The 23,177-nt window shown below is 40.5% G+C and overlaps 1 protein-coding gene across 5 annotated transcripts in view; it reads right to left on the reverse strand.

Annotated features, from left to right (window-relative positions):
* Positions 1–23,177, reverse strand: part of CTNNA2 (catenin alpha 2) — a 1,818,882-nt gene that overhangs the window by 147,134 nt on the left and 1,648,571 nt on the right. For all 5 annotated transcript variants that reach the window (XM_075572319.1, XM_075572294.1, XM_075572328.1 and 2 more), the window contains 2 exons: positions 17,492–17,673; positions 14,929–15,034 (listed from right to left, as the gene is read on the reverse strand). In XM_075572319.1, the coding sequence (XP_075428434.1) occupies positions 14,929–15,034; positions 17,492–17,673 (288 nt within the window). The remainder of the gene's footprint in view (positions 1–14,928; positions 15,035–17,491; positions 17,674–23,177) is intronic.

The following is a 23,177-nucleotide window of genomic DNA, read 5'->3' on the forward strand; positions in this document are numbered from 1 at the left end:
TTAGATAAGTTTAGGTCTAAATCATATAGACCTAAAATTCTAGGAGAAGCATATTCCAAAACCAGCAAACTGAATTGTAAAGATTTACTAAAAAGTAAAACTGCATAACAACTTAACCACAATGAAAACATCAAAATGACTGTGGATGTTCCATTTATCACACAGTTCAACCCACTCTAAACCAAGATTAAACATGTCCTTAATAAACATTGGCACCTAGTATTGCAAGATCCTATTTTGAACTCATATCTCCCATCAATTTTTACAAAAGCCAATTCTCTTAAAAAAATATTGCCCCCAGTTGTTTTAAATCAAGTAAAGATAAAACTTGTAAATCATTTCTCAATATAAAAGGATTCTTCAAGTGCCTTAAGTGCAAAATGTGCAAACTAAACCCACAAGAGGTTAAAAATGTTAGAGGTTTCTCTTCAATTTACACTAAGAAAGATTTCATCATTAATCATTTCATTAATTGTGATTCTATTAATGCAGTTTATTTGATTCAATGTCCATGTGAAAAACAGTATATCGGTTGGACCACTCGCAAACTCAAACTCTGATTTGCAGAACACATTACCAATATTCAGAAAAGGTTCACACAACATAGTCTGTCCAGACACTTTAAAGAATTTCATAATCAAAATCCAGCAAGAATAAAATATATGGGTATTGACCTATTGAAACCGAATTGAAGAGGGAGCGATCTGGTAAATCATATCTCCAAATTAGAAACGAAATGGTTATATTTGGTGAAAACATTGGTACCTTTTGGACATAATCTCGATATTGATCTGGGACCCTTTCTCCAAAACTGAATTTATCTTCTCGCTCATCCCCAATACGGTTCTATATAACCTTCCGTTCTCACTGCATACTGCATAGATGTATAATTATAATAGACATTGTGACAGAGTGTCTGACTCAGTAGGCTGGAACAGTGAGGTAAGTATGCTTTCCAGTCCACAGAGTGTTAATTCCTCAAAGAGATGTAGCAGCAGCTGTTAACTAATGGAGTTAATCAGCCTGTCTGAATGAGGAAGTGTTTTAAAAGACACAGGAAGCTGCTATGCTGAGAGACTGTTTTTCCCAGAGAAGGGAGGTGATAGAAGTTCTCCCCAGCTGTGGAAGCTGGTACAGAGGAAGTCTCTTGGCTCAAGGTGGGGCTGTATTCCCCTAGGAAGAAAGGATGCAAGGCCATGCTGAAGCAGCGATGTCTACTCCAAAGGACTGACAGATAAGCAAAAACACTTTATTGTTGTATGCAGAGACTGTGTTACCTTGTTCCATATGCCAGGGCATGTTTTGGCTTGGGAACCAGCATAGCTGGCCATGCAGTTAGTGAGGGTGAAAGCTATGGTGCAATTATCTTTTCCTAAAGGGAATAGGTCGTTATTTCCTATGTTTTATTATGATTTAAAGGGACAGTAGCCATTATGTTTATTTGTTTGTGGCTAATAAACCACTACAGTTAAAGCTTTACACAACGTCTAGGGTCTTACTGACCATGCCGTGAGGACGTCCTGCCACAGGTGATGTGAGAAGAGGGATGCTACACCTCTGGGGGTCAGTAGATGAAGATATGTTAAGGTCATGAACCCAAGCAGAAAACCAAAAAAAATTATTTTGCTGAAGCAAGTGAATTAGCAGCTAGCCAGTGCTGTGTGTAAAGTTTGCCCGTCGGGTATGAAAGGATTGCTGTGCTGTGTAAAACTAACGTCCTGAGCAAAGTGCTGAGTGTCAAGTTTACCCTGTCGGGTATGAAAGAAAGTGAAAATGTATTTTTGCAAAGATGTTGCCCTAAGAAGAACCAAGAAGGTTAAAAAATTATAAAGCAAATACAACTCACGTGTGTTGTATAAAGTCTGCTCTGTCGGCTATGAAAGGGAAAAAAAAACAAAAATGTCCATTTTGCAATGTACGTAATCATACAAAATAGTGTCCCTTCAGGCCATACGATGTTGATGAAGATGACAACTCATATGTGGCCCCAGGAGGAGAGCCATACTCGCAGATAAAAGCGGCAAAAGTGGCCAGCGTCCAGCTGGAGTCAGTGACCAGGAATTCAGAGCCGTGCCGGCTACAAGGAAACCAGGTGACTTTCTAAAGGATTCAGTATGCTGGGCCTGTCATGAACTAGGTCACAAGGGAGAAGTGTGTCCCCAAATTCTCAAATATAAACAGTGGCAAGAGGAACAGCACGATGAATATGTCTCCCACAGCTGCAAAAGCAAGCAATGCGTTGTGAGTACAAGCAAGATGTGGAAGCTGATAACAATGAGTGTGTGCCCAGTACTACAGATGTCGCTGGAGTAGTGAAGAAAAAAGGGTAGTGTATTGCGCTCTAAATCAACTATGTTAAACTACCACAGCCAGATGCTCAAAGTGATAGAAAATAAAAATATAAATGAGTAACTAGGATCATGAAAAATGCAGCAGGTATATTAAGATGGATCAAAACATCTAATAGTGCAAATTTAAAGAGAAAGATACCAGCGCAAAAAACATGTTCCAAAATAGAAAAATATTTTATATGGAATTAAAACAAACACAAATGAGTGCAATAAAAAAACACTAGATTGGTTAAGCAAACATAAAATTAAAAAGATACAAAGTAACCAGAGGCTCCTTGTGCGTTATGAATGCAGTTGTTAGCAAAGGCAACAAAAGTAGCAGTCCTGTGGTTAAGGCAATGCTGATAGGGAAAACACCCACTCTCAGCTTGTCAGTGCAGGCAGCTCTTCTCAAGAGAAGGCCAAACAGTCACTGGCGAGTGAACGCAATGAGCTGACCGAGGGTCAAGGCTCTTCTAAAGGGTAAGCGAGACTCTGAGCACAAGAGGAAGAGGACAGAGATCTTCAGGATGCTCGGGAACCATTGCAAAAGGGGACACAACAAAGGCAGAGCTTTAACCCTAGACTCCGGCCGGCACAAGATAAAGAGGTAGCGAAGGACCAGTCTACAGGCCCAGAAGGCCTAGTACTTGCCCAAAAGGAGAGACTCTTCAACTGGAAGGCAAGGAAAAGGAAGAGGTGGATGTCAGACATGTCTGACAAAGAGGCTGGTGCATGGGAATAGTGCACGGACCGCTCACAGGACAATGTTTAGCTGGGGGGAGGGATATGTGACAGAGTCACTGACTCAGTAGGCTGGAACAGTGAAGTAAGTGTGCTTTCTAGTCCACAGAGCATTAATTCCTCAAAGAGAAGCCAGCAGCAGCTGCTAACTAATAGAGTTAATCAGCCTGCCTGAATGAGGAAGTGTTTTAAAAGACACAGGAAACTGCTATGCTGAGACTGTTTTCCCCAGAGAAGGGGGGTGGGGGATAAAAGTGCTCCCCAGCTGTGGAAGCTGGTACAGAGGAGGTCTCTGGGCTCAAGGTGGGGCAGAATTCCCCTAGGAAGGAAGGACGCAAGGCCGTGTTGAAGCAGTGACGTCTACTCCAAAGGACAGACAGATAAGCAAAAACACTTTATTGTTGTATGCAGAGACTGTGTTACCTTGTTCCATATGCCAGGGCATGTTTTGGCTTGGGAAGCAACTTAGCTGGCCAGAGTGAAGCAGCAAACCTAACTGCAATATATTCCTGTTCCTCAATTTGGAGAGCAGGTGAGGGCAACCAGAACCATTGTAAAGTCTGGTATCTATTTCCTATCCACCAGCCTTAGTGACTGTGAATCTGTGGGGTGAGTCACATCCACACTATGTCTGCACTTTCTTCAATAAATGACACAGAAAGCTGCCCACTATCCTGGCACTACAGTGGTGGCCGAGCTGAGTCTTATTCGGCCTCCACCGCAATGCGCGGGAAGACATGGTCTGTTTGTTTTTTTCCCTCTGCGTGCCGCGTGTCACTGATGCGCGGTCACGCGGTACAGGGTGCGTGCGTGCGTGGTGCGCGTACCCAGGGCTCCCCGGAGGTACAACGTATGTACAAAATGAGTGTGTGTGGTGCACAGCAACAGAGAACAGGTCTTGTGACAATTGAAAATGCATTTATTCAACTTCAATAAATTCATTTTTCAATTGCCACAAGACCTGTTCTCTATTGCTCTGCGCCACACACACTCATTTTGGACATACTGGACTTCGGACGTGGCTGCACGCCTAAGGACACACGGGGAACACAGTGAGTAACTTCATTTATTATAGGCCATCCCAAGGAGGAAGGGAAGTTATGACACGTTTACCCTAGATCTCCAAGGAATCATTATATATGTGAAGACTGAGATTAACACTATTATTGAACATATTCCCTTTGTGTGGTTACCTTTATATGATGAATTTATGGGACCTAGCATTTGAGCTCCTGCAAACAACCATATATACGTATGTAGTCTGATTCATACATTTCCCAAGGTCGGTGACACGTGTAGGCAGATACACTGCTGCATTTTATTGTATCGGCTGATCGCAGCAGACCCTGTCCACAGAGAAAGTTTAAATGGCTCCAGCTACATACATGGATGTCAAATTCGATAGATAAAATGCTTTGTCCAGATGTAGTCTTATTTATATCTAATACATTTGAGCAGGGATTAAATATTTCATATTTCATGATAGCTATTACTTTATACTGTTCTGTTACAGTAAATGATTTGTTCACACTTTGCTTTGGTTTCCAGTTAACCAAATGCTGAACAAGGTGGTACATCAAGTAGTCAGAGGTTTAAGTGCAATTGTAGTAGGATTTAAGAAGCCCCAATATTTTCCTGATTTTTCACAAAATCAACTTACCATTCAATTTTTATTTATTATTTTACACTTACACAAAAATGATTTTTTATTTTTTTAATTCAATTGAGCCTCGGTGCTAAAACCATTATTTTTTCCAATATTTTTTGTTTAGATCCAAGATCCCCAGAGGTCGGTCAGTGCAGAATACCATCACTATATGTAAGGTCTTAGGACTTATTCTATAGCCACCCAAGCAGTTCTTTTACTTCAATGGGCATTTTTAGACCACAAACGGCACAAGCTTCCACTTCGTTGAATTTAAAATGACCCCTCAGACTATAAATATTTATGCAGGTATTTTCTCCAGACATCTTTTGAAGATGTGACTGAAAATGAAATCCCACCAAATCTGATGTACAAGCAGCATTCACGAGATACATTTGAATGGACCAAATAATAGTTTCATGTATACAAACCCCACAGCTCACAGGGTTCTTCATCAGGTATTTTAGTCATACAGAACTTTTTATTGTCACATACCAACAGATTCCGAAATTGCAAAAGATGAAATCATAGAAAATGTTTTCATTTTTATAGGTCGATATAGGGAATATAGCAAAGCACTATGCTTTTAAAAACCACTTACAGTAAGATAGCATTAACTTTCTTTTAAACATCCCTAGCAATCACACAGTAAGCAAACTTTATGAGCCTGTTATTGTAGTTTACTTCTCCTTTCACTTGGGACACGAATGTACGAGGACACAAGCGTTAGCTAAATTCTGAGCAATTACCATTTGAGTATATATTAAATTGGAAGGGTGGCCAGCTATATTACCGAACAGATGTTAAGTGACATTAAGGTAATGCTTTCATACAGAATCCTTAGACTGCAAGAACCAGGTACATACAAGCCAAGGGAATGGCATTAAGCCATAGATGACACCATTTGAACATAGAAAATGTGTGCATTAAGCCAGAAAGAAGTTACAGCGGTAGTTGTGGAAACAAAGAAAGAGCTGATCCATGTGCTTGGTTGCCATAGAAATATTATGCAGTTACTATAAAAAAAAAAAAGTGAATAAACTTTAGAGCAAAGCAATGAGACATATAGGCGCCCTAAGGCCAAATGCTGATTTCCAAATGGCAGAATGTATAATCATTATTTGCCCGTAATTATTTTCAGGTAAACAGAATGAGTATGTCATGGATGAGGTCAGAGAGTTTTTTCTCAAATTAGTGTCAAAATAAAAACCACAAAGCTAAGATTACCCCTCCGTCGTTTTGCCCAGTGTCTAACTATCATCCTTCCTTTCTAATCAGCTTAGTCTGTCTTGGTGTTTATGTGAGGTCGTTAATGTAAGTGTCAATTATCACTTATAAGATTTTCTTTCTTCATACTCACAGAACAGAAGAAGCTTTAGCAGCAGGATGGTACTGACTCATAATAACAACGACAGTATTCAGCCACCTGCTTAGATAAATGTTTGGAACATCTTGTTCCTATTCAGTAACTTTGCATTTGTTTTTTTTCAATGGTTTTTCTGAATTTTAATGAGAAATGATTTGCCTAGCTGTACAAATTTCAGAGCAACGTGTTGCTGGACACATTGGCAGCACCGGGGTTGCCATCCTCTGCATACTGATCTCCGGCTTCGTTTCTTGTTTTATTTCTATGTATTGCAAACAACATTTTGCCACAGGATTGGTACTGCAGGCCAGTGGGGACCACCTGAGGGTCCCCAGACACCCACAGGGACCACCCGAGGGCCCCCGGAAACCCGCGGGGACAACCTGATGTCCCCCGGACACCCATGAGGACAACCTGAGGACACACAGACATCCACGGGGAGACCACCTGAGGACCCCAGACCCCCTTGGCCTCTGGTATCAATAATGTGGGGGTAGAGGAGGTGGGTTTTAGTGTTGTTGTGTTTTTAATGTTTATGGTGGGTAGCAGCGGTTTTAATATACATTTTAATACTAGTGTTGATTAGCACGGGGTCTCCGGAGCAGAACTGCGTTGTTTTCAGTTCCAGCGAGATACATGCCCGAGATACATGCCCCGTTATGTGGTGCCGGTATCTCCTATGCATTTAAATGTCCCATGTTACGTGACTGTGGGAATAAAATGCATAGGAGACGGGGCCTTTATCTCAGGAAGCAGGGGGTTCCCGGACCTGAGATCAACGCGGTTCTGCTCCGGAGACCCCCTGCTCATCTACACTAGTATTGCATTTTTTATTAAAAAAATATTCATTTCGGGTGAGATTTGCGCAGGGAGAGGCGCCACTCTGAGAAGCTCTCTCAGTGACTGAAAGAAATCATCGGGTAAGGCCTTTTCAAAGACGCGATCATCACATCGCCAGCTACTCGCCTAGTTTGTGAATTTTGCTATCACAGGTAATCAAGGCTTTCTGAATACCGTGATAGCAATGCTCACAAAAAAAGCAATTTAAAGGCCGGCGATCTTTTTTATGAACGCTTATAGCATAGGCTCCTATATATTTAGTTTTACTGCAGCATAAGTAGCCACATCGATTGTAAGTTCTTTGGGTAGGGACTGCCTATCGTTACTGTCCTGTCTGAAGCGTTTATGCCCATTATGTGTATGTATGTATGTATGTCTTTATTTATATAGTGTCAATAATGTACATAGCGCATAGTGCTAATATAAATAACACACAGTGTGAAGAAGTGCTTCAGGCATAAAAGTAACATTTAGGAAAAGGAGTCCCTGCTCCGAAGAGCTTACAATCATCTAATTGGTAGGTAGGAAGAACGTACAGATATGATAGTAGGGCGTTCTGGCAAGTGCGTCTGCAAGGGGCCAAGCTTTATGTATCAGGTGTATAGTATTTGCCACAGTGCTACTCATATGCTTTGTTAAGCAGGTGTGCTTTAAGGTGGGTCTAAAAGGTGGATAGAGAGGGTGCTAGTCGGGTATTGGGGGAAGGGCATTCCAGAGGTGCGGGGCAGTCAGTGAAAAGGGTTTAAGGCAGGAGAGGGCTTTAGTTACAAAGGGGTGGAGAGAAAACATCCTTGAGTAGAACGTAAGAGTCGGGTTGGTGCATAATGAGAAATTAGGACTGAGATGGTGGGCGGGAGTGTAAAGTTTTAAAAGTGAGGAGGAGAATTGAGTGTGAGATGTGAGATTTGATAGGAAGCCAGGAGAGTGATTTGAGCAGGGGAGACGCTGAGACAGATTTAGGAAAGTGGAGTAATTCTGGCAGCAGCGTTTATGATAGATTGTAGGGGAGACAGGTGAGAGGCAGGAAGGCCGGACAGCAGGAGGTTACAGTAATCGAGACGGGAGAGAATGAGGGCTGGAGTCAGAGTTTTAGCAGCCGAGCAACAGAGGAAAGAGCGTATCTTAGTGATATTGTGAGGAAAAAGCGATAGGTTTTAGATACGTTTTGAATGTGAGAGGAGAATGTGAGAGAGGAGTCGAGTGTGACCCCTAGGCAGTGTGCTTGCGATTCTGGGTGTAGGACAGAACTTCCAACACTAATGTGGAGGAGGTAGTGGGGCCAGATTATGTGTTATATTATGTTACGTGTATTACTGCTGTGAAGCGCCATGTACCTGGATGGCGCTATACTGTATAAAGATATGCATATTGTACGTAAGTTGAGCTGTTTGTCTGTTGATCTTAAATGGATTCCATATCATGTGGCCAAGATATAATGTCATAAATAAGTAAAAAATATTTTACAAATCCACTTCTTTTATTCATATTCCTGGTTTTCGCCAACAAACGTTATCCTTTCATTAAAATGTGTTTCATACTCTTCTGGTAAAATAATTAGTCATCTTTGCTTTGTTTTTAAGTCACCAAAACCCTAAACAAGATGGCATGTTTTGTAGTCAGAACTCTAAAGTGTAATTGTACTAGGATTTAAGAAGCACTACTACTTTTATTTTTGTACAAAATCAATACACCATTTTGTTTTTATTTATTATACCCTGGTTCTCGGCGTACACTGATACTAAATATGTTTAGGTGTACAAAGTTTTTTGGCCGATACAGACCCCAAATTAGTAAGACAAAACAACCTCATAGGATAAAAATGACCCCCCACAAACATATATTTTTTAAGAAAATGCCGTCTTTCTCAGCAAAACTTTCTAGCTGGAAATAGTATTTTTTATTTTTAAAATCAATGTAAATTTATCAAAAAAAATATCAAGACCACGACCCTCACTTTTGTTCACAATTTGGGAACATGATAATTGCCCTAGGTCTCCAGAGTACATTGATACCAAGTATAGATTGACATGTCTGTTTTGTCTCGGTCGCAGACTGACCTTCTGCCGTAGCCGATCTGCCACTAGATTCCTCTTTCAAGGTAAGTTTTATTACGGTTTAGGGTTGGGGTTTAATTTAAGGTTTTTTAGCAGTTAGGGTAGGGGGTTTTAAGGTAAGAGCTTAGGGTAGGGGTTTTATGGTAGAGGGTTTAAGGATAGGGGTTTTAGGTTTGGGGCATAGGGAAGGCTGTGGAGGAGCGCATCATAGATTGGGTAAGTGGTTTTATGTTATTGTCACGGGAGACCATGAGTTTAACACCAGGGATCAATTCGCCAGAAAGAAACACAGAGTTTATAAAAGTAATTTATTGGAAAAAGAAATAAACACAACTATTATAGTAAATCCACACACACATTTACAACTGAAAAATTTGGGTTACCCTATAAACATGGGTGCAAGGAACTCCCTAAAGAGATTTTCCTTGTTATTTCTTCCTGCAGACTGTAGCTTCTCCACTTTGCTCACAGCTTCTACCAGCTGCCTCAGCTGAAGATCTCTGACTTTCACAGCTAAAACTGAGCTGATCTGATCTCATCTAGCTAGGGGTCTTCCTTCCTCCCAGGTGTTTGCAATATTACCCAGCCACTGATTGGTGGGGGGAAGTGCAACACCAAACATTACATGCAAAGCGTTACTTGGGAAGGTCACAGACCACTTTGCAACATTCCAGCTGAAAACAAAATGAACCCCTGGTCCCTGAAATGCTTGAACCAGGCTACAGAATAGATATACACATAACATAATACAAATGTATTACTGACAGGTAGGGGTAATGGTAGGCCTGGCCTTTATTGAAAGCAGTCACATTTACCCCTACCGTCACAGTTATCATTACCCCTTTGAGGCCAATGAGGCTCTACTTTTTTTTAAATATCTACATTAGTCTACATTCTATATAAGTGTAGCCATGCATATAAAATGGTCTGCAGTTGTCTCCTCTGCTGGCAGTAAACCTGGTAAGTTACAGGGATGCCAGCAGTAATCATGGAGGTTTGCCCTCACACCCTGGTGAGGTGCCCTATGTATGGATGGGAGTGCTACATGCTCTGAGTCCACAGTTAGTGACATCAGAGATGTGCCTGCCTCCTGAGGTATAAAAGACACCACACTGCCAAAAGTTAGAGTTGATGCTGTGAGGTGAAGTGCGGAGCAGTAAGTTCTGAGGCAGAGGCGGAATTTATGTGCCCACTAGTGCAGTAACTAGTGGCACTGTTCTATATCCCGCCAGAGAAGGCCAACTGTGTCCAGGGACCTGGCACAGGGGTGATCTCCCTGCGAGGGAGAGGGGATCCCACTCCATTGGGAGGGCATAACTTTTAAAGGGGAGGACGGAGAGATGTGTGGCTGAGCTGCTAACTGTGAAGGGCAGATGGCCCATACCTCCTCTGCAATAAAGATGGCTTGTTCAACGAGAACCCCATGGTGTGATTCTGAAATTACTCTTCAGGGGCAATCACCACTAAGAAGGAGTTCCTCATCAGGACCATCTCCCTGCGGACGCATAGATCCTGATGCGGTGGAGGCGCTGCATGGGATATAGGTAGGACTCGCACACATTACCTCAGCGGCCTGTCTGGGTTGACCATCCCGGAATACCATCATGTGGGAGACTCAGGAGTCCTGTTGCCTACAGGTGCCCCACCAGACACGACCATGTAATGGGGGCTGGCTAGAACACATGGGCCAATATGAGATTGGGTGGGTCAGGCCAGAGGGAATACTCGTTACATAAGTCTAAAATCTATAAAGTCCTTCAAATAGAGGGTGGTAGTTATATGTATTTGGATGTGGTGTGTGTGTGCGGGGGGGTTGGGGGGATTTGCCACAGGGAGGATGATTTATTCAAATAACTATTTCATGGTCTGGATGGGAGTAATGCCAGATTTAGGTATGACTTAACCTCCTCATTGCCATAGGGTTATGCCACCTCTGTGGCCACAGACCCTCATGTGACCACTTCAGCAGTTCCAGGCCCCCAGGCCAGAAGTTAAAGGCAAAGGCCAGATCGATACCCGCCTCCCCCTTCAGTGTGATATGTAATCGCATATAGCCCCTAAAAATAACAAGTAAAAGGTAATGACGTATATGGTGAACATCATACTGTTAGGGGCCCTTGGGTGAGACCCTATGCTCTTTATGGGAGTAAAACTGGACTGATGTTAATTTATTTACTATAGTGTATTATTATATTACTAACCGGAAGATAACATAGGTTATAGTCATGTTAAATAGGCAACTGGAGTTGAGTGAACATAGGCCATTATAGGTTTTTGGTTTTATGTATTTATATGTCATCTGTTGTATTACTCTTTATATGCAGGACTTTATAAAGGCCCAATTTGGCACCGTAACTTCAGCTATGTTTAACAGTATTAAAATAATTTTTTGTGTTTCTAGAAAATGTTACCCAAAAACAAAGAAGAAATTCCTTGTTCCAACACAATTATTACTCTCTGCAGGTACAGTCGTTCATCTACTGAAGTGTGATGCTATTGTAAAACATCCATTAACTTGAATAGACATAAATAGCTGCTGCTCTTCAGTAAATATATTGTACTTGTCTCAAATCACAAGTTTAGATCAATAAGAAAATCATGTCCAGCCACATAACTGACTTTCTGAGAATACTGGAAGATGGGTACAATTGTGACTATAGAGTATGTTTTGATGAACTGTATTATGACATACAGTACAATCCCAAACAGTACATTTATTCCTAGGGCAGATATACAATATGTTGCTAGATATGCAGGTACGGTATTTTGCGCCAACATCAAAGCCGAGTAGAAATCTGTATCGCTCGTGCGCAAATGATGTCATCTGAGGTCGCGGGGACAGGCCCCGCCCCCGGTCACGTCGCATGTCGGCGTCGCGTGGCGCACACATGTGATGCGCGTGCACCACTCCCCAGCTACGTGTCAAACCCTGCTAACTACTTAATCACTCCCACTGTTCTCCTGCAACTCCTAGCCTATCCCTGCCTCCGCTGAGGCCGCACCTTCACTCCGCTGAGGCCGCACCTTCACTCCACCCCCTGCCTCATTTGTAACCCTTCCCCATATATGCTCAGCTGTGCCACTGGCACTTTGGCTGGGCATAGTTCCTGATAGCGTTGTTCTCCCACATCCTGGTTCCTAGCCTTGTCTCGTGTTCCATTGCCTTGCTTTACAGATTGATCGCCTGTGTACTGACCCGGCTTTACCCTTGGACTCTGCACCTCTGGCTTACTGACCCTCTGACCTTCCGCATCTCTCCAACCCTGACCACGGCACTCAGACATCTACTACTCTACCGGCTCCTACCCCTGATCTTGGCAAGTATCTAGACCACTCACCTCTCCAATCCTGACCCGGCTACCTCGACCATCCACTCTCCGTGGCTGTGGGTGGCGTTTCTACCCATTCCCACCTCAGCACCGGGGTCCTGCCTTGTTTGTGGTGAGCACAGCGTTACACATAGACATTGACAGCAGATAAGAACCACATCGTCCACACAGTTTGCCTGTTTTCCTATTTGCTGTGAAACCTCTGTCCTAGTTAGATCCTTGACTGTCTTTCACATTTAGAAAAGGTTTGAATTCCTTTTCTGTGCTATGCACCAGAATCTACCCCTTCTGCTTGGAAATTATTCTTTGAATATGCAGGAAATGGGAAGCTTCTCAATCATGACATACTGCATAAAGTGATGTCATACCTTATGAATATACTGGAATTCTTGCGAACAAGCATTTGTATAAATGAGATCGATTTAACACAGAATATTTAGATGTTCAAAAAACTTTTCATAATGTCACCAAAAACGCTTTAAAAAAAAACATAATGGTGGAAGATCCTATTGTGGGTCACCATGCAGATGTAGCAAGTCATACCATTTTTGTTGCCACGGTCAAGAGACCACAACGGAGGTGGCCTGCCACAACGGAGGTGGCCTGACAGGATTAATTATGTGTGGAGGATCCCATTCAAAAGCATGCCCCCCCCCCCATAGCACGATGACGGCAGCCACATCTCTAGCACCACAGACTTTTGGTTTTTCGTATACGGCGCTACAGACAATAAATCTTATTACACCTGTATCGTAGTGTAGCCCTCTTTCCCCCACCCTATGGGAGATGGTATGCTACTGGTGTATTCTGTGGCTGGTGGTGCATACCTAAGTGGTAAATAGGAGGCAGGAGATCTCCGCTCATGTTGTGGAGAGAACATAAGGACAGGTGGTTCTTTAGGTGACAGCGCCTCCAGTCCAAGAGGTTCTTAAGGCTTTCAGGATGAACCTCATGGACACTTCTTCTGTGGTTAAGTTAATTATAACACCAGATAGGGTATACCTGGGTTTATTGTAAAGCAGGATACATAGGATACAGTCAATTTGCATAGGACCCAGGCTTGAGGCCTTAACTATTATCTTCTTAGTATCTTACCCCCTAGTGGGGCAAGGCCTCAGCCAACTCCTCTAGCAGCAAATGCTTTATTCTATGTCTGCACATTGAAGTCTATCCCAGAAGATCTACTCCCACTAACCCTACTATACACTATAGAGGAGAAAATCCCCTCCTTCCCTGGGGATTGGCTAGTAAGCCATCCAACACTTTGTCATAGACCCCCCCCCCCCCATTACCATAGCAGACTAACCCTAAACTTTATTGAACATGCATACTGAACAGTGTAACATACCCAGCATAGTCTACTGCTAACACTGCCCACTTATTAAATGGGATCTACAGTGTTATAAGGCCAGGACATTGGTAGTCCCACTGGGCTACAGTAGTTTAAATACTTCTTTTTTTTTTCATACTGGAAAATAGTGAACAGTGGAGTTCCTCAGAAATCTGATTAATACTATTCAGTAGATTGATAATTGATCAGAATTAGGAAGCAGAAAGGATGGTAAATAAGATTTTCCGATGCCAACCTTCTGATAAAAAGTTTGAGGGGAAAAAAAACAGATCTCTCCAAACTGGAACAATGGACTGTTTGTGGCAGATTAAATGTAACATTGATAAATGCAAAATAATAGACATCTGGAGAAGTAATCCAGATAAAACACATTCAGGGTCAATGTGAAGAGTTCATTGAAAAATAAACTCAAGTGGTCAAGAAAAATATTAGTTATTGATTGAATCTGCTTTCCAATATCTAAGTATTATTTTTTTTTACAGATGCCTCAGAAATAAATGTCCGCTAAAAAAATAATAATTAAAGGACTCAGAAAATGTATACACATAAATACCGTTTTTGTATAAAAGTGGCAAGGAAAATCGAAACATGTTACAGTTAATAATGTGAACATGGAATCTGAAAGTGTGAAGCTACTTCAGGATCCAAATAGGTCACCGCTACAGAAAATAATTCAGCAATTCTAACTTTACAGAGCCAGGTTTCTGCTAGATACAAGGCTATAGATACCGGGAAGTGATTCTGTCTTCTAGTGAGTGTGACACATTAGAAGTCAAAAATACTTGACAGGTCTAAGGGTGTAAGTAACCAGCATTCTACACCTGCCATCATGTAAGAGCAAAGCTGACTTGTGAGCTTTGTAAAATCCTTCCCCTGGCAACTGGAGATAGTTACAAATTCCCATCTTTAATTCCATTACATAACAAGCCCACCCTTTTTTTTTTATCTCGATGCTCTTGGCATCTCTCTCTGTTGCAACAATGTTATTGTGAAACTATCTATGCAACATTCTCCCTGATGTGGTATACTGTATATGATTTACAGTACATCCTCTATGTGACTGGTTAGCAGCCGTACCCTTAAATGTACAAGACAACAGAGAATAAATATACACACATTAGCAGCAGGGCAAGCACGCTGACAAAGACAGCCCTTTCTCTGTGTCTGTGAAAATAAGAAATAAGTTACTTTCCAATTCAGTTTCTTATGATTTATTCTGCTATTCATATCCTGTGTTCTTTACCTAACAAAACATTATTTTTGTCATACCTGATCAGCAACAGCACGTGCCAGCTTGTCCATCCTGGAACCAGCTTCCGCAATCTTCTTTGCTGCATTAATCACATCAGACGTATTCTTCAGTGGTCCCTTCCCTCTATGAGAAAAAAATTGTCATTGCAATTCAATTAAAGTATGAAAATACCCACCTGGACTGAACTAACTGAGCCATTGATTTTTCTTTTCCCCCATGATGTAAATTATTCCTAATTTACCATAACTTCACCATCTAACTGTGAACAGCCTAGCATAGTAAAATAACACGTTTGCTGGGTTTCCGCTCTTATTCTACATTCCTCGCCAGCAATTTAGTTTGATGGCTTTTTCAAGCTCATGAATTATATTTAATAGTATGTACATTCTTAAGTGCTCATTAAGAAGACAGCCCTGTTGGAATACAAAACTTGGTAATGTTAGTATTCCCAGGATAGTTCTTAATGCTGATGCTGTCGAGCCTGGTGCAAGAATTTCCCATTAGGAAACGTCTCCACTCACCACCACCAACTGGTAGCATTGGAATGTATGTACTGCACATGTTTATTTCCAAGGCTCAGTGATCCAATTAAATAGACACGTATTTGACATTTGAAAATGCACTTATTAAAGGCTTGTAAGACGTCTTTTAGTATCAATAAATGAGAATGGAATAGCTGGTCACCTTACTGTTTATCGGAAATACTACAGGCATTTGTCAACACTGATTATTATACACAGGCTGCTGTATAACAACCTATATTTATGCAAATATTGATATGCTATGATTCTGACACATGATGATGTTACTAATGACAATGTTTGCAGACCCAATTGTAAGCATACATTTGATTTAGAAAGTGTCATCGGTTTCTTCCTTTCTTTTCCAGCTATGATTGACTGAAGCAAAGGAGAAAAACAACTGGGCCTCGTCTCAGAAGACTCCTCTGTCTACAAGAAAACTGTCCTAAGGAAAGCATATTGTGCATTTTAGCAGGTGATGATTCTAGAAGTACAGGTGCGTCGACGAGTATTCTAAAACTTGCCTTAAACTTGCCTTGGAAAATCTGGGACTATCACCAGGTACATGCTGGGTACATGCTGCAACATTTTAGTGACATTTCTGCAGAGACTAGTGGCCGATCGGATTAACACAGCAGGGGTCCCTGGAAGTCCGATGGGCCATTAGTCTGTCTGCAGAAATGTCACAGAAATGTTGCAGCATGTACCCAACATGTACCCAACATGTACCCAGGATGTACCTAGGTCTTGTTGGTGATTGCCCCAGATTTGTTTTAGAATACTCCTCGGCACTACAGTATAAGACCTAAACCTGTATATACAATAGGCTCCATGTTTATTTATACAATAGGCTCCGTGTTTAAAAATAAATCTTTTTTGTGTAGCTCTTCTTGTTTCCTTCGCTGTCAATCTGCAAATCTATTTTGCACAAAACTACACGTGAGAGTTTTTGCTTTACTAAAACTGCGATTAAAACTATTCGGCATGTTGACATAAATCCACGTACTGTGATTCTAAGACTTTGATTTAACTCAAAATGTATTTGACTTGATGTTACTGTCCTAAAATAGACTAGGTCATTCGCTAAACTGTGATAGGCGTTTACTATAGCTTATGGCCCTTCAAGTGAAAATGGCATTGCAATACAATAACAATACAAGGGGTGTATTAATACAGATGGGATAAGTCCCCAATGAGTCCTTGTCCCAATAAGCTTATTATCTAATCAGCCATTTTTGCTGTCGAAAATTGAGGAATAATTATGAAAATATATATTTGATCACAACAATTTTACAACAGAGGATGTACAGTATAGCATCTGGATAACTATAAATGGATTACAGTACCATGGTCCTCTATACTGAACATACCAAATTATATTAACGAGAAAAAATAGTCCAAATTTACTAGATAATAATACTTTATTCTTCAAGAGCACTATATGTATTAGTGAAAAACTCACATAAGAGCTCTGTATCCCAAAGAGTTTATGATCTAGAGCGACTCTCTGAAGATAATAATAATAATAATAGTAGCATGTTCTTGTATAGCGCTGCTAGTTTTACATAGCGCTTTACAGAGACATTGTGCAGACACAGCCCCTGCCCCGTAGAGCTTACAATGTATGTTTTTGGTGCCTGAGGCACAGGGAGATAAAGTGACTTGCCCAAGGTCACAAGGAGCCGACACTGGGAACTGTACCAGTTTCCACTGTTTCCAACTCAGTGCCAGTCAATCTTTACTCACTAAGCCACTCCTTCAGCCACTAAATTACCAAGATCACAAGAAGTAGGCATTGGGACACAAGCCATTCTTCCACATAACAGCCCAGTGCTCTTACATGCAGGCTACTTATCCATAAAAACACTGCTCAGTGATCAAATATCAGACATGTGGATTACGCCTCTTTTCTCACACTAATTGCCTGTTAATGCTGAAGATTAAATCAATGCTGTGTCTTGATATTTCATCATGTAAATGACCATGTTAATCATGCTCTGAAGATCTCCCAGCCTCTGCGATAACAAGTGACCATATGGAAACCTTTAATGTGTCTCACCTGGTGAAGTCTGTCATTTCCATCATGATCATGCACATCTGTTTGGCCAACACAATAATATCATTGCCGCTGTCATCCCATTTGGCTACTTCAGCATCCAGCTTGCTTTTCTCTTGATGAAAAATCTCCACCTGCTCAGCGATTTTTGCCTTCTCTTCTTGTGGGAGTTGAGCCATGATAGCCTGGATGGAATAGAGAGTGTAGGTTAGAGGTGGCCATCTCAAGGACCACCAACAGGTCAGTTTTTCGGGATATCCCTGCTTCAGCACAGGTGGATCATTCAGTGACTCAGTCAGCGACTGAGCACTTGGTGGCCCTTGAGGACTGGAGTTGGCCACCCCTGGTTTAGGAATTATATAAAACCATGTGCTAAGTTATCTCACCCGCTGGTTGGTTGAAACGAGTGCTTTCAGTATAGAGGTATGAAAGAGTAGCAGCAATTCAATAATCCACATTAACTACTGTCCATTTCAATAAATCTGATCCATTACTGGGAATGATTTAAAAATGACACAATAGTGTAAATCTGTCACTGTTTTATTATTTACTTTCTCTGAGCAGCAGCTTCACTATTTAGTTGTGGACCTTCATTTTGTACTTTAATAGATACATTGTAAACCTTTATAGTTGTTTTTAGTTTCATCATTGCATTCAGTACTGTTTTAAACACATTGCTTTTATTTTATATTCAATAAAGTTAACAGTTTAAGAGTGTTTAACATGTCTTTTTTTTTCAAATGCCTGTTATGTATATATATTTTTTTAAATTAAAAAAATCTTAAACCGTTTGAATTAAAAAACGTGCTACGGTTTTAATTGCACCTTCAAATGAATAATACGATGAATTCTGTAATTCCCCACTAACAGAAATACAGCATCTTATTGGCATGCCTCAGAATGGTTATTTAAGATAGAGATCTATTTATCCCATTGAATACATGGAAATTAGAAGGGTTAAACGTGAACGTGAGAGGATGAGAATGGGTCTGCAGAACTTATCAACGGAGCATCATAAATCTTATCCGGAGCTGTTATTGTACATATATTTTGCATATCAGAGAGGTCCATTTTGAGCTCCTGTCATAAATGATCACACTTTGATATTGTCACATCATAGCCACAGGTTATTTCTAGACTGACGATCGAAAAAAAAAAAAAAAGAACAGTGTGCAAGTTGATCAAATTAGAATTAATCCTATGCATTTTAATTAGGTATTATCAAAGGATCCCTGAAGATTTCCTTTGGAACACAGAAGAATTAATATTACCATTTTACTCGAACACTTGGAATTTTAACCGTGTATAGTAAATGCAGTGCTAATAAATAGTACATTATTGATGCACCATAATGCTGTAAATAGTGTTACTGAAGTGTAAAATCCCAGTAGAAATAATGAAAACTATCAATATGATGACTTTTAAAAAGGAGCATGTCAAACATTTCGAATAATTAATTATCGGCTTTGACATGTATATGTAACACTATAAAACTACACATACACGTTTAATCATTCTTGCGATGTTCATATGTTGCTTATTAGTATGATTGCAAAGTACAGTATAAATGTCTGAACACATTCAACAACACAAAACAACAGCGTAATCTGAGCCAACTAATTTTTGGAAGATGGGGTGACTATTGAACGGTTTATTTAAGAGCAGAGATGTATATAAACACTCATGCTCATCAAGTTCAACTGATCACAGTAATATGTTGAAAGTGTTAAAACTACATGAATGATGATTGAAAAAAAAGAAACAAAACGCCATTCTCGTAATTATACGAACATTCATTTTTCTTAGTAACTGCTGGTAAAAATGATATGTACGTGTTAATACTGTGTTGAATTAATTATTGGAGCCCCATGTGTAAATGGAAATAAAAATGACATATTAAACATGACATAACACAATTATTTTAACGTATCACTGGCATGTGTTGAATGTGTTGACATTTAAGACTGTAACCGCTATGGTTCTGCCGTTATATACTGTACATGGGCAAAGACAGGTGAGAAAAAACTGTGAGATTATGGCTGTCACTTCCTATCTCACAGGTTTTTCTGACCTGTCTTTGCCTGTCACTTCCTATCTCACAGTTTACAGAATAGCTTGTGAGATTTGCTCATTGACAGTTAAAATTGCATATCTCACAGTACTGTATAAACCAGCAAAAACAAAATATCGCTGGTTAATGGATAAACCCCAATACCGCTACTATGTTGACGCAAAACGCATTCATACATCAATACTAAGGGAGCCTTTTAACATACTCCAAATTGGCCGATCGTACCGTTATTACCCGAAAACTCGCATTGAAGTATAGTGAGCACAGCCCGAAGTGGCAACTGAGGTCATGAGTCTCAAATTCTCATGGTACAACAACTGTATGGAGCACGTGATGCATTGCCTCCTTAGTGTGTTATATTTACTAAAACATTTAATATTGCCCATGAAAAATAACATTAATATTCACTTCTGAAATCCAGATGGTCACATCCAACAATGATTTGCAAATGGAAAGGCTGTTTTCCCTCCCATAACCTACACAGTGCACCATGCACGTAATGGTGCATGACCTACATTTAAATGTCATTCCATTTTTTTTCTTGTTTATGTCACTTTCAATCAGCCAACATTTATTTTCTACATATTCTTAAAATGCTCTTGGCTTTTGAAAAATCATAATTGACCTTTTTGAAAACTGGAATTAAAAAAAGGTTATCTCTAAACAGGAGATCAGAAAATGAGAAATATGCAAGTTAATCAAATTAAAATTCAACGCATGCGTTTTAATTAGGGCTTATCAAAGAAGCCCAGTAGTTTCCAATTGAAACATACTGAAGTATTTCTAGAGGAATTATATATCAGAACTCAAGCCACCTAAACTATTTTGATGAAGGAAAAGCAGAATCAGAAATTAATTAGCTGCGATTCAAAAGAATAAGCGTATGCTAATTTAAATTTCTAATACGAAAGTTGAAATGATCATTATTAAACCTCTTCAATGTTTGAGGAGCTTACAAAGTATGTCTATCACAGGATGGGTTAAAGAAACACCAATACATACAAAGTTTCATATTTAGTTAGCTGACTGCATTATTTTTGTATCTGTGAAAAAACAGCAGCTCCCAATATAATTCACTGTATTTAAGGATAAAATAAAGATAATTCCTGTAAGTAAGCTGTTTATATATTTTATTTTTGTGTGTTTTTTTTTTAAATAACTAAAACGTATTAGGACCAAGTTTCTCCTTCAAAAGCTACCACCATTGCTCATACAGCTGTGTCAGACGATATTACCCCCACCGGCTCATTCCAACAGGTACTGTACAATGGCATGCTAGTCCCGCCCCTTTTTTTGCATGCAGCTCATGAATACACCGTGGTGTCTGGTACCGCAGACGTGCCGTATGTGTCCCGTATTAACGGCTGCTACGTCTATGGGCCTATGCACTATGCGCCAATAAAAAAAATCACTGTTCAGTTTAAATTGCTATTTTTTACAGCGTTGCTGTCACGGTACGCAGAAATCCCAGAATACCTGTGATAGCAAAAATTTGCAAAACTGGCGAGTAGCCGGCGACGTGATGATCGCCTCTCTGAAAAGGGCTCACCCGGTAATTTCTTTCTCTTGCAGAGAGAGAGTCGCCACTCCCTGCGCAAATCTCACCAAACATTTTTAATATAAAATGTATTACTAGTGTATTGTGGCAGGAGGTCTCTGTAGCCGAACCTTGTTGATTTCATTTCCAGGGACCCCTCTGCTTCCTGAGATACAGGCCCCGTTATGGGGTGCCAGTATCTCCTATGCATTTTATTCCCATGGTCATGTGCATAGGAGATACCGGTACCCCATAGCGGAGCCTGAATCTCGGGAAGCAGGGGGTCCCCGGACCTCAAATTATCCATATCTGGATAATGGTTATTTTGCATATTACTGTACTGTATGTGTTGGGGGGCGGGGACAGAGATGTATTTATTGACATCTATTCAATATTTTTTTTATAATAGGATTGCTACCGCAGGCCAGTGGGGAACCGCGAGGACCACCCGAGGGCCCCAGACACCTGCGGGGACCCTTGTGGGGCACCCGGACACCCACGGGGACACCTGCATTTTGTAAATGCCTTTTTATTGCATGGGATTCATGCCGGGGTCCTCCAGTGCTGATATTAATGTGTAACAGCTCTGGCACATTTCTGCACTGGTCGTACACTGCACTGGGACAACCTTCTTGGTTTTGTTTTGTCATGTCAATGGTTTCCTAGGAGAAATGTAAATGGTTAATGGATCTTTTTTGCCGGTGACTCAAATGAGGAGCAGTAATGATGATGTAATGTGTATCCCACAGAACATAATCATATTGATAAGTTAGCCTGTTCATAACTATTCGGGAAGGAAACACTGGCTTTCAAAACATTTGAGGGAATCTCACAGTATAATTAGGGTTGCCAGGTGGCTTCTCTAAAAATATTTGACACAATGGTGAAAGGTGCGACATGCTAGATACACACACAGAACCACACACACACACCCCTCTCACCTCTCTCCGCTCCATGCTGTTTCCTCCACTCCTTAGCCCCCTACTCCTGACACCACCTCCTGATTGGCTGCTGCTGCTGAGTAATGCAGCCAATCAGGATGGAGGAAGCTGCCCAGCATGAGATCAAACTAAATCCCTGCTCTTTGCCTGCTCGGGGAAATCCTGCGGCCTCCCAAGCCTGTCAGGGCACTATGTCCAGAGAGGTAATACCAGACACATACTGTATATGTCCAGTTTTTCCTCTCATTTTTCACTGGACATATTATTATTATTATTTAGCCACAATGACAATGATAATCTCACATTTGAAAAACTTTTATGAAAAAATCACCAGTTTCAACATGGAAAAGCAATGAAATTTTCTTACATTCAATGTTTCTTTTTTTTGGAAGGGGGGGCGGGTGATTTTTTTTGTTTGCACTAATTTTGATCCAGTTTTACAGCAAGAAAACTGTGATAAATAGAAACATACATGCATTATGAGTTTTGACAACTGTAGTTAATTCCATGTATATGATTAGATGTATATGGGTGCTTCTAGAGTTTGGTAAACAAGAATCCAGTTAAAAGTAAGAAGAATGACCTCAAATTCTAAAAGAGGCCCAAGGAAGAGACACACGCTGATATTTATATTCATGATCACACAAAACGGTTATCCAAATCAATAGATCATTTATGCCTCATTAGACACATTGCACTTTCCTTAATCTGCTCCATAATGTTCCTATTTAACCAGATAACAGATAACAGAACAATGTGTAGCATACAGTACCATTCCAACACAGAAGTAGCCAATACTAGCATGAAACAAACAAACCTCTGAGTATGAATTATATGAGTACTCACAGAGTACCAATACTCCTATTCACAAATCTAAAGTTTTGTTTTTTTTATATACAAATACAGGTATTTGTATAAAAAAATTACCCAACCCTTTACATTTTACCAATGAGTATTTTACGGCAGAATAAGCCTTGAAGACAAAAATTCCTTTAAAGAACTTGGCCCTATTATTTTTCAAACCAAGTCACGCTGTTCTTGATGTTGTTTGGTAATACTTAGAAAATGTAAGTCATGGAGCCCAACATAGGCTTCTCGTTCATTGATTTATATGTGAGCATAATGAAACGTGACTGATGC

Source organism: Ascaphus truei, chromosome 1, assembly GCF_040206685.1.
Source record: "Ascaphus truei isolate aAscTru1 chromosome 1, aAscTru1.hap1, whole genome shotgun sequence".
In the NCBI taxonomy this organism is placed as follows: domain Eukaryota; kingdom Metazoa; phylum Chordata; class Amphibia; order Anura; family Ascaphidae; genus Ascaphus; species Ascaphus truei.